The sequence below is a fragment of the Leptidea sinapis genome, chromosome 11 (genome assembly GCF_905404315.1).
Source record: "Leptidea sinapis chromosome 11, ilLepSina1.1, whole genome shotgun sequence".
Classification (NCBI taxonomy): Eukaryota; Metazoa; Arthropoda; class Insecta; order Lepidoptera; family Pieridae; genus Leptidea; species Leptidea sinapis.
In genome coordinates this window covers 6,004,032-6,020,594 of record NC_066275.1, presented here as the reverse complement: position 1 = coordinate 6,020,594, position 16,563 = coordinate 6,004,032, and the positions used below count along the sequence as shown (strand labels likewise).

The 16,563-nt window shown below is 33.6% G+C and overlaps 1 protein-coding gene across 2 annotated transcripts; it reads right to left on the bottom strand.

Moving 5' to 3' along the window:
• LOC126966729 (transmembrane and ubiquitin-like domain-containing protein 1) lies at positions 1 to 14,939 on the bottom strand. 2 transcript variants are annotated; one of them, XM_050810994.1, is made up of 9 exons: positions 14,743 to 14,939; positions 12,546 to 12,723; positions 12,216 to 12,281; positions 11,893 to 12,021; positions 10,714 to 10,857; positions 8,451 to 8,655; positions 6,829 to 7,006; positions 5,831 to 5,970; positions 1 to 3,025 (listed from the first exon to the last, which is right to left on the bottom strand). In XM_050810994.1, the coding sequence occupies exons 2-9, from the start codon at positions 12,718 to 12,720 to the stop codon at positions 2,878 to 2,880; spliced, it is 1,185 nt and encodes a 394-aa protein (XP_050666951.1). In that variant the 5' UTR covers positions 12,721 to 12,723; positions 14,743 to 14,939; the 3' UTR covers positions 1 to 2,877. The 2 variants fall into 2 exon arrangements, with proteins under 2 accessions (XP_050666951.1, XP_050666952.1); XM_050810995.1 differs by lacking the exon at positions 12,216 to 12,281 and having other exon boundaries at positions 14,743 to 14,936.
• Between the last annotated feature and the right edge of the window lie 1,624 nt (positions 14,940 to 16,563).

The following is a 16,563-nucleotide window of genomic DNA, read 5'->3' as shown; positions in this document are numbered from 1 at the left end:
TTTATTTTACATGACTGTTTAATTGCATCTTACAAAATAAATAACAATACCTAAATGATGATTAGTATAAAAATTTATGTTGTAGGTTATTGTAATTTATAATCATTGTTATTACCATGAGAATTACTTAATACAAAAGTTGCAATTTAATTTAACAGTTGACTACAACTCCACCTGACAACTTAGAATAATTTTGATCAAGATTAATGCGATGCAATGTTTCCTAACTCAAAATTCGATCACCATCTTTGCTTGCTTAGTAGCTTTAAGTTTCTATTGCAAACACTTAATTCACGGTCAGTGATAGTAACTTATGTTGCCCAGACGGGAATTCTCCTGGAATACCAGAGGAGGATATAAATTTAAAGTTGACGTTTATGTGTTTAAAGAATGGTATACAGCAAGATCTGTTGCAAACACATTACATATTCAAATAATTATTGCTTTAATGACCTATTCTTTAGAATTACAATATAAGATCAAAAATAAAATCATTTTTGAGTTTTGTACCCAACGGCAACCGTATTACTAAGGCCAGTGATAGTGCTATGCGGTTGGCTTATCTATGACGATGTATGAAGCCTTGCAGATCGAATGGCCAACCGCGTCACGGTTGCGTTCCGGTCGCGCTGGCCTGCTGGTCCGTAATGTGCCTACCGTAGCGCGGTCGCGCTCTAGATTCTATGAGCTGCGTGCACGCCGTGCAGTGCAACGCGGTTTAGTTTAAGAGTTATTATATTTTTATTTGACTTCTTTGTTGTATCTGTTTATTGCAATGCAACATATTGCAATGTTTCAAACTCAAACACTTTTGCATAATTAAAGAATTTATTTTGGTCTTCACGTCCGAAAATAGAATATGAAATTTCGCCACAATAAGGTGTTCATGAAATTTCTTTCTACGCGGTTGACATTGAAACGAAAAAGGATCCATTTTCGCGATGACTTTACCGACGCGAGCATTGCAGCTGGATACCGTGAAGGACTGAAAGCTGCACATTCAAGCCAACCGTGTGCGGTTGACTGATGCGGTTTAACCGGTCCGGTCAACCGCATAGCACTATCACCGGCCATTAAACCGCTTTTCGTACATCCGTCTTTTCTGCCAGCGGCCTATATCTCATAGACAGCTGAAATTTTGACAATGTGGATTACTATTGCCGCTATTAACAACAAAAATCTAAAATGGCGAATGACAAAATTGCCACATTCCAAATCTAAAAAAAAAAAATTTAGTAAAGTATTTACAAAGTACATAGTGCTATAATATTACAGACCTCTTAGTGTGCAATTACAAAGCACAAATCATGTGAACTTCATCATACATATCCATGACTAACAATTTTTTTTTTCTAAATTTAAAGCTATTTTTCACAAATTTCGTTCTAAATTTTACAATGCTCACTAGATGGCAGTAAAATTCAAAAGTATGAGCAAATAATTGCACCCAATATGATGATAATAGAGATATTATAAAGGCACATAACATAGCTTCTACTCAAACTTAGGTAGTCGATAGCCTTTGCGTTCATTTCCTCTCTAACCCTTAAAGATATTTCTTAATATAGGGGGCAGCCACAGAAAAATCAGATCAAAAACGGGCAATTTTCCTTAAATATTTATAAATTAATAGCGAGCGAGCTACGACTGTTATCTTAACGTGAATAGTCTAGAGATTAGACAAAGTGTTAATTTACATTGATTTCCCTTAGTAAAAACAATAAAGTACGTACTAATCTGTCAGGAAATGCCAATGGAAGGCTTCTTGCAGACTAGGTAAAACGCCGTCGATTATTTTAGTTAATTTTCACCTCCACCAACTTTAGCAACATATTATATTACAATGTGCAATAACATAATGCTGCAATATATACTATTTTATTATTAGAAATAAATAAAACACAACCTGTTAGAATTCTGTGTATCTCTTATCGACATAATATATATTTGACAGATGACATTGACGGGGGACCATTCTAAGTTTGTTTATTAATGCAAACGGCCAGATTATTCATAAGTATTGGCGCCCAGATTATTCATAAGTATTATAGGTGATATATGTGAAATTAAATTTAAACTTGAACTCTTAATACATAATAAAACAATTTAGTAAATGTATAATTATTAGATGAGAGTTAATTGTATAAAGTACTGTAGATGTGATAATATAAGCTATAAATACGAGAACTCTAATTATGAGATGAGAGAAAAACATTTTATAGATCATATTCATTATCATAAAGACTCGGTGAGTACTGTAAATTATCCTCAGTAGGTACTCTTGGAGCTTACACAAATCGAAATAAGTTACAAGAAGGCATTATTTACAAGACCAAATCTTATGACATACCTACAGTCATAAAAAAAGAACCGTCTTTTAAGCAAGCTTTTTAATCTGTTATATACTTTATTAATTTATACGGAAAGATACCATTAACTTGTATTAAAAAAGCAAGATCTGAAATAAACTTTCAACAGAATTGATTTTTTTCACTTTTTCATTAGTAATTTATATTATTATTTTGAGTAGGTAGGTACTAAGCAATAAGAAAGAAAAGTATAATATACTTAGTAGTAAATTTTTTGTTAAGCTAAACTGAACACATTCTTTTTTATAAAATTTCTTACTAAATCATAGAGTTGAGAATTAAATACGCGCCAATTCCATATACGTGATGTTTGAAATATCACTTCTCTATGACACTGCACACCATGAATGGCGACTATTTTGCATCAAATAAGGTAAAATAGAAAAGCCTTGATTGACACCTTTATAATAATTCCAACAACCGTTATATATTTACTACGTAGTACTTAGATCACTTTAAAGGTCTAATTAGCAAAGACATCACCGGTCAAATTTATAAAGTAATTTGTTCAATTGTTGGGCAATGGTTGCGCCAGGCGTCGGTTGAAGTGGAATGTGTCCGAGAGATAGAGGCCAAAAATGGCAACACTATAAAATACCGTCAGACCGAAGAGGGCAACACTGGCGCTCGCCGTGAACATGTTGGAGTATTCGCACCTGAAAAGCATAAAGAAAAATCATTAAAGACAAAATTGGAGGTTTCATCAATTTAGAATTTTTTATTGTGTGAATATTATTCGAATTCTTCGCCAATTGTTGGAGATTAAAGCTATTTATACTAATACCCATGGAACATTTGGTATCTCTTTTATGAAACCATCGTCCGTGATCTAAATAATCACCCATTAGATTTACGTATAAAGAGAGCGGTTGTGAATCAACCCAATCAAAACATACTATTATTCAAATTAGAAACAAATACGGTAGGGTACCCATTGGCATTCAGTCATATAATTTCGCGTGTAATAAGTCCCATTTCGTGGTCACCAGTACAAAAGAAAAAAATGTTAACAAAAAAACAACCGACTTCAAAAACACTATTCCAAAACAATAGATATAATGTGCACTAAAAAGTAAAAAAATAATTGCGTATTTTTATACAATCTAATTCTAGTTACGATTATTATTATTTTTGGAATCGGTGTCCTTCCGCCGCGACCCGCTCTCGCCTCCTCACGACTCAAGCACATCTCACCTATAGCTATGTATGTAGTAACAAACCTATCTTGGATGACACCGACTCCAAAAATGACAATAATCGTAACTATTATTTTTATACTTTTTAGTGCACATTATATCTACTGTTTTGGAAATATCCGGATAGCATAAAAAATATTCGGCCGAGTATCGTTAATTTGCTCCTAACAATTGAAGAGTTCCGTGACTTTGTCATGGATTCCGTAATCAGAACCTAACCAAAACTCTCACCAAACTATCTTTGAAATATATCCTTTTCAATAAAAAATCATCGAAATCGGTTGGCGCGATATTGAGTTATTCGTAAATTTATCATCCACTTTGCTATACGTATGTAGAGCAAATTTAAGACTTTCATGGTTTTCTCATGGATTCCATTGTCAGATCTGGACCAAATTACAATGGGAAGCACCAGCTTTCAAATAAAAAAATGAATTATCAAAATCGGTTTACCCAGTCGAAAGACGGTAACAAACATAAAAAAAGAACATACCGACGAATTGAGAACCTCCTCCTTTTTTGAAGTCTGTTAAAAAATATACAAAAATAGAGGGGACAATACACCTTACAGCACCGTAGACTCCTATGTATTCGTAAATACAACCTATTCAGTGTGAATGCTCACTGGTCAGGTAATTATTACAAAATACCGTACATAATAGCTACTGTGGATTTATATAAATTTGTCTTCTTTTGACGTGGTATGTTAAAGTGTTCGTAGCTGTAGGGTGCAAACAAGCAAGTGGTTATCTGATGGAAAGTAAAAAGCCAACCGGCCTATGGATGGATATCAGCAATATCAATACCAGGGGTCAAGCCATGAGTGGCCGGCTTCTGAGTTGGGAGTATGCTCTAAGCTTATCATCACCCTAAGGATGGACAATCCTGGAGTAAGTTTTAACTCGCGAATTACTACTGGTATTCTAAGATTAAGCTAATTTTGAATTTTACCAACCACTCACCTACGAATAATATAATTATACACGAGAACATATTTACACGGACAATTTTGGCAGATTAATAAGGTTTCTGTTTTTTTTTTTTCCTAGAAAGCATGGAGGATAAAAATTGCAATGTAATATTATTGCGGGAAATAAATTTGTAAAGAATCTTTACGAAAGGGGAATGGCATAAAGTAAAAAGAAAAGCAATGTTGATGGGGCGAGGGAAATCCTTCGTTAGAAGGTTATATAAAGGGATTGACAATTTGGGGCAATCGAAAAAAATATGTTCAAGAGTACCTTCCTCAAGCCCTATTACAGGTTAAAATGAGAATAACAGCTGTCAGAGCAGAGATGTCACAGGTACCTAGAAGAAGAATAAAAATAAACAAGCTGTCAACATTCGTCATTTCACTCTAGTAATAGAGTGAAACATTGTCCTCAATTGAAGGATTGCAACAGAGATTTTATTACCACGATAAATAGATTGCGTTTTGGCCATAATACTGCACCGTCACACCTTGCAAAATTGGGTATTGTTGAGAATAAAATTTGCCCACATTGCAATTCAAATGAAGGAACCATGGATTACCTTATTTTCGACTGCCAAACATTTCTGATTGACAGACTTGTGCTAGCTAGTGAAATCAGTGACTCCTAAATTTTATGTGATTCTTCATCCCGCCCGCATCCACTTGATCAGTTATTAAGAGACAAAAGAGGTTAAAAACCATTATATAAATATATTAAGAATACAATTCTAACAATGAAAATAAAGTGAAGTGATAAGTGAACTGTGAAATGAAAAGTATACATATTAAGATAATAAAAAAAGACTTGACTTAAAGGTCTTAGTTACCAGGTCATAAAATACCAAAAAAAAAAAATCTATTACCCTACAAAATTTAATTGGTATGGCATTTCATGTCAAGTTAGAAAAAACAATTGAACACGGATTTTTATCGGTTTATAAATTCGTTCATCAAGGAATAAATTCAAGGTGTAAAATTATCCCCGTATAGTTGTCCTCGTGTAACATCGTGTTTCGTCGAATCCGCCCTAAGAAGTAGGTATTGTGTACTTTTTGTTATAAGTATTTAAGTGTTTGTCAACACATATAATATAAAGAAGTTGAGGGAGAAGAAAATACGTGATATTCAGCTAATAGATCCAGCGCGTCGCAGAAGAATGTAAATTGAACTCATTTACATTCTGGGATGAGGTTGATTGAATTTATCTACCTTAATGAGTCCAATTGATAATCAGTTGATAGTTAAATTGATTCTTATTAATGCATCTGGAAATAAGAGATTAAAATTAATACCTGAAGAACCAGACGACGGTGAGCGCGAAACTAACTAGAGTCATCAGGATGTTCTCCAGGTCCCAGGAGCGTTCCGGCTGCAGACCTTCATTGATCAGCTCGTGGGTGAAGCCTATTGGCTCTTGGACGTTTTGTTGTTGCTGTCAATAAATATTAAATATTTTAAATAGAACAATATTCGAGTCATGGTTAAATAATCCCTCACTATTATGAATAATTGATAAACATACTTTAGAAGCGAAAGGTCAGTCAGTCTTTTAGCGTTTAGTTTAACTTGTAATAACATTTCTCTGGCTGTACTACCTATTTGTATCTAGCTGGTTTTTATGACATCAAAAAGGTTAGAAGATATTATATATACATTTTAAATTTTTATTTATTATTAAAAAGAACGCAATAAACTATTACAGTTAATTTATTAGTTAGTAGGTAGTAAATACGGAATTGCGCTCCAGAACTGGCATTGCTGATGTAAGATCTGGATGCCCAAAATAAGACCGCATCGGAGCTGGCCTTTGCCCAGCAGAGGGATCAAAAATAAGAATAGGCTAGTAAAAAAAAAGGGACTAGATGTTACAGTGTTGACACTTCTTCTCTATGCAAATTTGAATTACGATAATACTTAATCTCTCCTGTAACATCCTTCCTTCCCTGTAACAATTCTGATTCCGTATTTAATAATAATAATAAATTTAACACACCACACGCTGCATTTACTTGGTTTCGACCCGTAAATGCAGGCAAACCAGCGAAAGGCTGAGAAAAATTATAAAAATAAGAAAATAATAATAATAATAACTTTATTTCCCAAACATTACAATAATTAATAATAGTTAGTAGTTACAAGTTACAAATAGTTCTAAATTATATTATTAATTATTTACATACAAAACAGGGAGCAAACACAACTAAACTAGTATGAACTGTGTTTCAGCTGTCAGAGACTTCTCGGTACAAGACATCATTTAATACATAACATATTTTGAGTTCGACTGTACCTGCGGGCTCTGCGGGGCGCCGGTCGCGGGGGGACGTGCTCGATGCACGAGGCAGTGGACCACGGCGTGGTGGTGTAGCCCGCACGCCCTCAGCGTGGCGCCGTCATCACTCAGCAAGCGACCCTTGAACACCAGCCGCACACGTCGCGCCGATGACAACTCCACCGAAAAGTTACGCCTGACATAAACAACAACTTGTTTCTCATCCATCAAGGCAAAGGCAAGTACATCAAACAGCCTAGCTAAATTATAATAGTCCATCCCCTTAGGTGTATCGGATCGTGTTTTATATTTAGTATCATCATAGTGCAATCATCATGGTAGGTGCAAGCATTTATATGATGAATATGGATGTTTGTTTCCGAGTCATGGATGTTTAAATGTATTTATGTATGTATATATGTTCAAGTAAGTATATTGTATTAAATATATCATTGTCTTGTAACCCATAACACAGGCTATATATGCTTAACTTGGGGCAAGATAATTTGTGTAAAAAGTGTGTCAATATTTATTTATTTATCATTATCTCAGTGTTGTAGTGTATTCATTTACTGTAGCAACTTTTTTGAAAAAGTGATTTTTATCTGATGATAAGTTATACGTCTGCTTATTAAGAACAAAGTAGTGCCGCACAGGATTATTGATTGAATCTAAATTTCTGAGCGGCACCGAAATCGTCAGTAATTTCACTAGCTCTTTAAACCAACACAATAATTCTTGCACACATTTACTGCTTCACGAAAGAAAAAGAAAAACGTGCAAAGAAGCCTAGCCCTTACTTTACGCAGTTCTTCAAAGTCAAAAAAGGGAAGTTTTTTTTTATATAATATAAGAGGGGTGACCACCACCCGCCCATGGCAACACCAGAGTTCAAGAGACACAAAGTGGCTGTGCAAGGCAAAAAGTTTCTTGCGATTGCGCGGTTGTGTAATGCCAGACATCAACGTGAATTCCGCATATTTTCTCGTTCGCCGCTATCAATTGAGCGACCTTGTTGTGTGTGAAATGTACAACTGGCCTTGTCAGGGCGTTTTTATACAAAATTGGCGCACAATAGACTTGCAAAAATATTCCATGAATACTTACTCATCTAACTAAGGCTCATCGTATAAGTGTACTTTGTATATTATTGACGAGCGATATTCTGACGAGTGCTATGATTATTACGCAATGGGTGGTAACTTTTTCATTGCAGATAATATTTTATAAATAATTTACAACGAGACAACGAACAAACGCTCAGACACGGCCCATCATTAAGCTTACCTAAACGACCCTATATGGACACTAAATGATAGATACATCACGATTTGGAATTTATTTCTAATTTTTAGCAAGTAGTGGGCCAGAAGGAACTCAAAGTACTTACGTACTTAGTACGACTTTTTGTTTGTTTTGGCGCGTAAATTGCATTGTGTGTGTAGTATGTGTATTTACAAATACTGCAATAACTTCGTATCTATAATATTTAGTCACTAGTGCTATATTTATTTAGGCCCGTAACGAAATATGCACTGCCTAATTGAATATATGTTGCACCCGCCCCTGTGGGTATTACTACTATTACTGCTCAGGGCAAGAATCTTTGAGATCCAAATATAAAACAATATTTAACTTACAACTTAAAATCCTTCAGCAATTCGTCAAGGCTTGCTTCCACCACTTTCGATGTATCATTTAGATACTTAAGTTTAATTATTATTTTATTTGCATTCTCTGAAGTAGTCTCTTCGACTGAAGCACTTGCAGGATCATCATCTATATTGCTTGAACTGCTTTGTGTATTGTCTGTCTTATTTGTAGGATCGTCTGATGTACTTCTTTCTGGAATTGAATTTTATTGAAACTTAGAAATAGTATATATCTATTAATGGTCTTCTTTCAACTCCCATTTAAAACGTTGTACAGTAAAACGCGCTTTCTTCATTCGCGGATTAAAAAAATGCGACTGAACTTCTATATTCGCGGCCAAAGATTTCTTTTTTCGCGGATCAAATCGGTACATAAATATTAATAAAAAGCATTTAAATATGTATCCAACCGAATATCCTTTGTTAACGCGTCGTCAAATAGACTAATAGATTAATAATAAAGTAAAATAGACGTTATTACAACTAATTGAAGGAGCTTTTAAAACTGCTTAGCAAGAAAAAATTACAAAATTCTTTAAACCATTACCTTAGCCTGACGAAAATAATTAATAAATATGGGAAAAAACTAAAACAAAATTGATTTTTACATTACATAGTTGCTCTTTTTTTGTCATCTAGGAACGTATCCCCCATAATCCTATATAAATTACCATTCCATATTCACGGTTTCTGTATTCGCGGAATATTTACGGAACATATACCGCGAATAAAGAGTTTTTACTGTATTCGTTAAATATTGCATTAATTACATTTATTAATATAAGATTAACCACGGTAAATTATTATGTAGGTACACGTTAAGGAATGCAACAAAAAGAATGAAGTATTCAGATCAGAATTCACGAACCCAGTGTTATCGAGTTCTTAAATGACCACTTTCCTGTAACATAATCCAAAGACCTTAAACAGATCTAGTATGTGCCCCGACTATTGTTGCCCAACTTAATTAAGAACTTAATAAGTACCTATTCCGGCCATAAGTCCTGTAACGTAAATAAAAATGCAACCAATTTATTTAAAAAAAGTTGTGTTATAATAATAAAACTTATGTACATAATTACTTAAGTTCCGAAAAAGTATTCGAATTAATATGTATGGACAGGAATCTATGGATAACGTACCTTTTCCATCGCAAAGTTAGCTTCTTCTGTTGCAAAAGCGATGACTCCTGTATACCTGACGATATGTAATCAAAGGGTATAGATCTGTGCTAAGAAGAAGTGCTAATAGTCTTCAGCTCTTATAATGTGAAAAGTGTGTCTTGTTACCAAATGCAGTTTTGGGTTTGCCAGAGGATTTACAACAGGACTAAGGCAATCTGTTGATACACATGGCCTGAAGTCTACATGATTTTCCGACGAATTGGGAGAGTAGCACTGTCGCTATACGTCAACTGCATGGACGGGCTAGATTCGACCAGATTAGTACCAGAAAAAAATGAATGGCTTGAATATTTTCATACTAAGTTCTGTCGCAGAATCTGTCGTATCGATCCTAGGTTGCGCTGCTGGACCCAAACGATCCGAACTGCAATGTATTTATTATAAGAAACGTAACTTTAGTCAGCCGTCCTTTTTGCTTCCAACTCGAGTCTTAACGACGATCCCGTGGCTCCCGCTCTATGCCGGAAGTGCAGTTCAAACAAGTAACTGTTAAGCGAGCTTCCAGCCTGGGACTCTCCCTTGGTATTTCTCTCCTATGAGACTATTGCTCGGAATGTGTGCGCCTGAGTTAACGCCGGTGCTAATGCGTTTATTTCGAAAGTCATATACAAAAGGCGTAGACCAGCACTTATGGATGCCAGCTCTTCTCCATCATAATCATCCTTAAAGTTATTATCATTCCTAAGCAGAGTGGTAGAGGTTTATAGCACTTACAACCGAACTTGTGGAATGAGTTTGGTTGTGCTGTGTTCTCCTGGAAACAACATATGTTAAAGGGCCCACAACATTCCTGTATTTCCTTTGGTGTTGAGAAGGATGTGGGTAGCTGTGAATACATAACATCAGGCGACTCGCACCCTTTTTGTCTCCCACCTCAATAAAAAAAAAAATTAAATGAATTTGAAAACAGCAAGATATTATGTATACATTGACTGGGACCAAGGAATAGGCAGGAATGGAGACAAGACACTCAATGCAAGCAAAGAGACATATTATTGCAAATAGAGTAACAACAGAAGCTGAACTAGGCCTTTATCATAATTATCTGAAAATAAATTTAAGCATACCATGGGTAACTGAAACATCTTCTTCCATTGCACTGACAATACTGTCCATTTCCCTGATTTGCTCCTCGCTTGCTGGTTCCACCTCAGGTTGGGCTTCCGTTTCTGTGCTACTTGTTTCTGTTGACGTCTGATTTGATTGTGGGGCTACAATATAACATCACTAATAATTTAATAACAAATCTAATAGGATTCCCCTAAATCTCATAATTTATCAAAGATTTATAAAATACATCATATTATACAATTAACTTAACAGTAAAATTGAAAAATAAATTATGATGACAGAGTTTTAGCAAGGTTTGTGTCATGTATTTTTATCCTACAGATATTCTGAAGCCTATTACAGAAGTCAGCCTTTGAAGGTAACATTAACATATTGATAGTTGTTAATGTTATATCAACATAAAGTTTACTAGCACTTAAAATTAAGATATTTAAAAGACTACCTCATATAAGTCTTATCTAGTATTTAACTTGGTACTATCTTTTCAATTAATTATATGATATACTAGCGGACCCAACAGATGTTGTCCTATACACACGTAAAAATTTTAAAGTCGGTCCAGAACGCGTCCAATCGCTGCTAAATTCAAAGTACTATTAAATCTGTAATATCTTCGAAAATATTAATTTAAATTATATTATGCTGTAAAGGGCCATATAGATCTATATTAAATCAACAATCTATTTAAAGTATTTAATTAGATAAGGATTAATGCTGTATTGGTTAAAATCGCTTCGAAAATTAGCCATTATTTGTCGTAAAAAGTAAATGTTATTGTCGGATATCCATAAGAGATAGACATTTACCATAGCGGAGTTTTCTGTAGACCTTTTCAATGTGTACAATACTTAGTATATTATTTTGATAAATCTCGTAGGGTTCAGACTGCATTTGAAATGTAAGCGGAAAAAATGTAATTATTTACGACATCACATTAGAAACCTCAAAAATAACAGTACTTCTCCACTATTTAATGGATGTTATTATACATATAAACCTTCCTCTTCAATCACTCTATGTATTTAAAAAAAACCGCATCAAAATCCGTTGCGTAGTTTTAAAGATTTAAGCATACATAGGGATATAGAAAGTGACTTTGTTTTATACTACTTGAAGATACAAATGATTTGTTTCAAACTAAATAAAGAACTACTTAAATATAAGTGCTCACTGACCTTCCACTAGTCTATAGAAATGTAATCGGTTATTGTCTAACATTGCCATATCTGCATCCACAATGCTGTCCATTTCTTGGATGGGTAGCACTCGATTACCTACCCTGGATAGTTGACCTGATGTCCTCGCTAAAACGCAAAATAATTGAAATATTATGGTTAACAATTATTCACCATAATATTTACATATCAGTAAAACAATCTACATAAACTTTTTAATTTAATATAATCTCTACAACATTTTGGAATATGGGATCATTTTAACATATAAATTATGACTTTCTCACTAAAATTTTTGCATGTTTTGTAATACATTTGAATACCTGCAGGTTCTATTGCTGCAGACTGTGCAGAATGAACAATTTGCATATTAGGTGTTATAGTGCTTCCTGGAAGAGAAACATAAAAAACTAGTTTTTTTTATTAAATTGAGTGATTGATTGTAAGAGATGAAGTGGTATGTGGATTATATACGTGAAATTTTTAATATTATTATTTAAAAAATAATAATAATTTTGTTGAAATAGGTCAATTTAGTGTACAAGCAACAATGAACATTAGAAAATTTTTAGTGAAAATGCCATATTTCCAAGGATTAGTCATGCATTTGGAAGGTAGTGATGAAACAAAATTCAAGATTGGACTGCACTCACTCGTTCTTACACTCACTGCAACCGGATGTATAGGTCTAGACCTCATTAATGGCATTGACTGATATCTGTCCTGTCTTGAGTTGGTTGACCACCAAGCTATTGATGTAATAATCACAACAAGCAAAATTATCGCAAATTGTAGGACTTCATCACCAACACCTTCTATTAATGTCATTTTCTAAAAAGAAACATTTATGTAACATCAATATGCTTATAACTTCATACTTTTAATTATCATACATTCAGTGGAATAAATTGATTACAGACTTCTGATAGAACCTTATTTCCTAAATATTTTTTTGGAGACTGGTTGAGACCATCATTATTACTATAAAACAACCCAGTGATGTTGTAGCAGTGAAACACTGCTTTCTAAGAACTACTTAAATATAAGTGCTGCCTGTGTTCCTGTACATTGAGATATGAAAAGTTTTTTTTTTATGGAATAAGAGGACAAACTAGCGTACGGGTTACCTGGTGTCAAGTGATCACCGCCGCCCACATTCTCTTGCAACACCAGAGGAATCACAAGAGCTTTGCCGGCCTTTAAGGAAGGTGTACGTGCTTTTTTTGAAAGTACCCATGTCATATTGTCCCTGAAACACCGCACAAGGAAGCTCATTCCACAGCTTTGTAGTACGAGGGAGAAAGCTCCTAGAAAACCGCTCTGTGGAGGACCGCCACACATCCAGATGGTGGGGATGATATCCTAACTTGTGGCATGTCGTGCGAAGGTGGATTTTTTTTACATTTACCACATACAAACTATAGAATGAACTTCCTTGTTTGGTGTCAGATTGATATGACATGAGTATCTATATAAAAGGCAAATTCCTGTTACTCCTCTGGTGTTGCAATTGCAGTTTTGCTTACAATCCCAAGTGACCCATAAGCTCATTAGTCCCTCTATTCAATAACAAAAAGTTTCTTAGGTGATATAACTTGTGTAAAAGTGTGTCAATATTATTATTACTATATAACTAGGATATGTTTTTAATTTTGTACATTTATTAAACTATCACATATGACCATGTTCATGTCACAAATATGTTTTATCTAGCCATAAATGTTTTATACTAAATTACTTAAAATATCTATAAACATATAATTGCATTTAGTTTTTTATGAAATTGGAGGAAAAGCAAGGTCAACTGATGGCAAATAATCAACCCCAGCCATATTATATGAGGAATTACATGAATGTTGTGTTGTATTGCTCAAGGCTTTTTAATGTTTATTGCTTCAGAATAAAGTAACTTTCAGACTGGAACAAAGTTAGCCAAACTGTAGTTGGATTCTACACAGAATATAAAATAAAATTGTATAGTCTACTATATGTTGGATATTAGAAACAGAAACAAATTAATTTTTCTCCTGACAATTCTAATGATGTGAAATCTCTTAGCATAAAAAGAAATTCAAAAAGAATTCTAAAGGAATCAATTTTGAGAAAATAAATGCATTTTTATGCCTTTTTTCATACCAAAGGATGGACACACTCTTCATGGATACCTGACCTGTGCATGAGCAGAAATTTATAATATTAATTATTGTGGTACATAATATAGATACCTGCCTGGAGGCTGGAGCAGTAATGGATTTTAAAATGATTACTAACAATACGTTTTTTTTTAATTTCACAATAATATACAGTATGAGCTACATATTGTAGCACAAATCTCGAATGAATAATGACCTTGAATTATTTTTGTTATTAGTACAAAAATTTGCTGTCTAATTTTGAATAAATAATTTTTCCTAAGATTATAATATTTAATATTTTAACAATTTTACCAATCATAATAAATAAATTTATATGTCCCTACCTAATAATATGCAATTGTTACTTTTACAAGTTTGCAATTAAAAAATATGTTGGAGATAAAGTTACACTTATTTACATTTAAATTAGTGGGTAATAAAATGCAAATACATCAGATGGCTACTGACAACTAAATCTCACTGAATTACTCAAGTAGAAGTAGTTTTTAATGGTAAATAAATGAACAAGAGCATCCTTACGAGTTCTACCGAGAGCCTTACAGAGTAATCCAAGCCAAGTAGAATACCAAGGTCATTCCGTCATCGCATCCGTGGCGGATTTTACCACATAATATATATTTAATTATATCATGATATTTATATACTATAATTACGTATACAAGAATAAATGTATATTCTGAGACTGTATATTTACCTCTTAAATATTTTCGGTCCGAACGCTTTTCTATTAAGTATATCTCAGTGTGTACACTACCCTTCTTAGAATTGATAACATCGCAATGTTCGCATGAACTAAATAATAATTTTATTATGATTTATGATATATAATCTAAAAATTTCCAGTGAAAATCACTTCAATCTCGCCAATCGCCATAGTATTTTTAATTTTAAATGTCATTGTCATTTCGGGAGTCTCGGGGCGCTCACATCCAATTTGTCAGTATCTACTGTCAAAATTTAAGTTTTTTTTAATTTGACTCCTTTTGAAGATCTTGGCTCGTACATTCCACGCATTCGCCAGTTTCAAGTTTTCTTTCATTGATTCCTTATATTGATTCACATTGGAAGTGTTCTTGCATATTCTACTTCAAAAAAATTTAAGTTAACACAGACTATATAAAGATTATAAAGGTAGTCTTTTACCCTGTTTTCCAACTACATAGCATAATGCGACTCAGTGGCGAACAATTCCGAATTGTGGTGATGCATAATTGGAATATGAATTAGATATGAAATGCACCACTAAGTGCGCAGGATTCAGTGTTGAAAAACAAATATTCGTAGAATTAGCAACCTAATAATAGAATAAGATGTTGTATTCTTTATTTTTATAAATATATTTTTCCACGAAAACATTTATGATTACCTACTTCATTAAAAATATTCGGTCAAGCCATTACTATGTTGACAAAGGTATATTTCTGTGTAATAAATTTGTATTCTCGAATTCAAAAATATGATAAATAATAAAAAAAAATAACTTTTATTGTATCCAAAACAATGCGAGGAATCGAAAGCTTTTTCAAAAATAAGCAATATTTTTGAAAAAGCAATAAGAAAAAAACAGTTCTTAATTTTCTGCTACTGAGTGGGTATCGATTACACGCATTTTGCGAAAGCAATAGGGGAATCTGTTGTACCTGGGGAAAGCTGGTTTCAAAAATTCCCGCGATGTTACGTTTAAAACATTTTCTCGTGCAACCTGCTAGCAAATCCTAATTTACTAGGTATGAATGTATTTGTTTGCGACTCATCGATAGTCATGTGGTACTAAAGGCAAATCAGCTTGATTTAATATAGAATTATATTTAATTATGAATAATTAATATTATACACGCCAGCATCAGATCTAATATATATTTTTTTAACTGCGATAAATTTTGTATTTTAGAAGTGAAAACTTATTTAGTCGCGTTTAACACTTTTTGGTAGGGGAAAATTTTATGGGTTCACGTTACCGACATTTTCATGATTTGCACACGCGATAAAAAAATTAAAAAATATATATAAATATTATTTGCTGTTTCAAACATATATCAAAACACTGCACGTTACATATTAAACGAAATTTAAAATATGTAGTAATTAATTAATGAAATCTAAGTTAGATACAATTATGTTGTTCTTTACGCTAACTAGCGTCATGTACGCGAATCTACCGCTAGCAGGTGCTAGCATTGTTTCGCGTGATTTTGTATAGCAAACTGTTGAAATGCGGAATGATATACAGTCTTTAATAGTGCAGTTTCATTTCGAAATGTGTGTGAATATACGGTTAACCAAAGGGTATTTAAACACAACGTCCAAACACAAACACACCTAAGCGAACAAACGTGTCGAATATATGGTAGAGTGCGTTTCATACATTTTCAAGTCAAATAGATAGTTGAGCCAGGCTGCGGTTAACACTATTAGGTTGATTTGAGACTTTATTTAGTTACGTTCTGTATGCGCCCTAAGGAGTTTCCATACGTTACGTTAGGTTCCATTAACGTAACTGTTCTCCTGTGAGCTA

What these genes read in the sequence shown, in the direction of transcription:
- LOC126966729 (XM_050810994.1), bottom strand. Translation starts at nt 12,720, where the DNA reads ATGACATTAATAGAAGGTGTTGGTGATGAAGTCCTACAATTTGCGATA. An exon ending in AGATGTTTCAGTTACCCATG is followed by an intron (nt 8,656 to 10,713) that starts GTATGCTTAAAT and finishes ATTCAATTCCAG; the next exon opens with AAAGAAGTACATCAGACGAT. An exon ending in GCGCCCCGCAGAGCCCGCAG is followed by an intron (nt 5,971 to 6,828) that starts GTACAGTCGAAC and finishes ATTTATTGACAG; the next exon opens with CAACAACAAAACGTCCAAGA.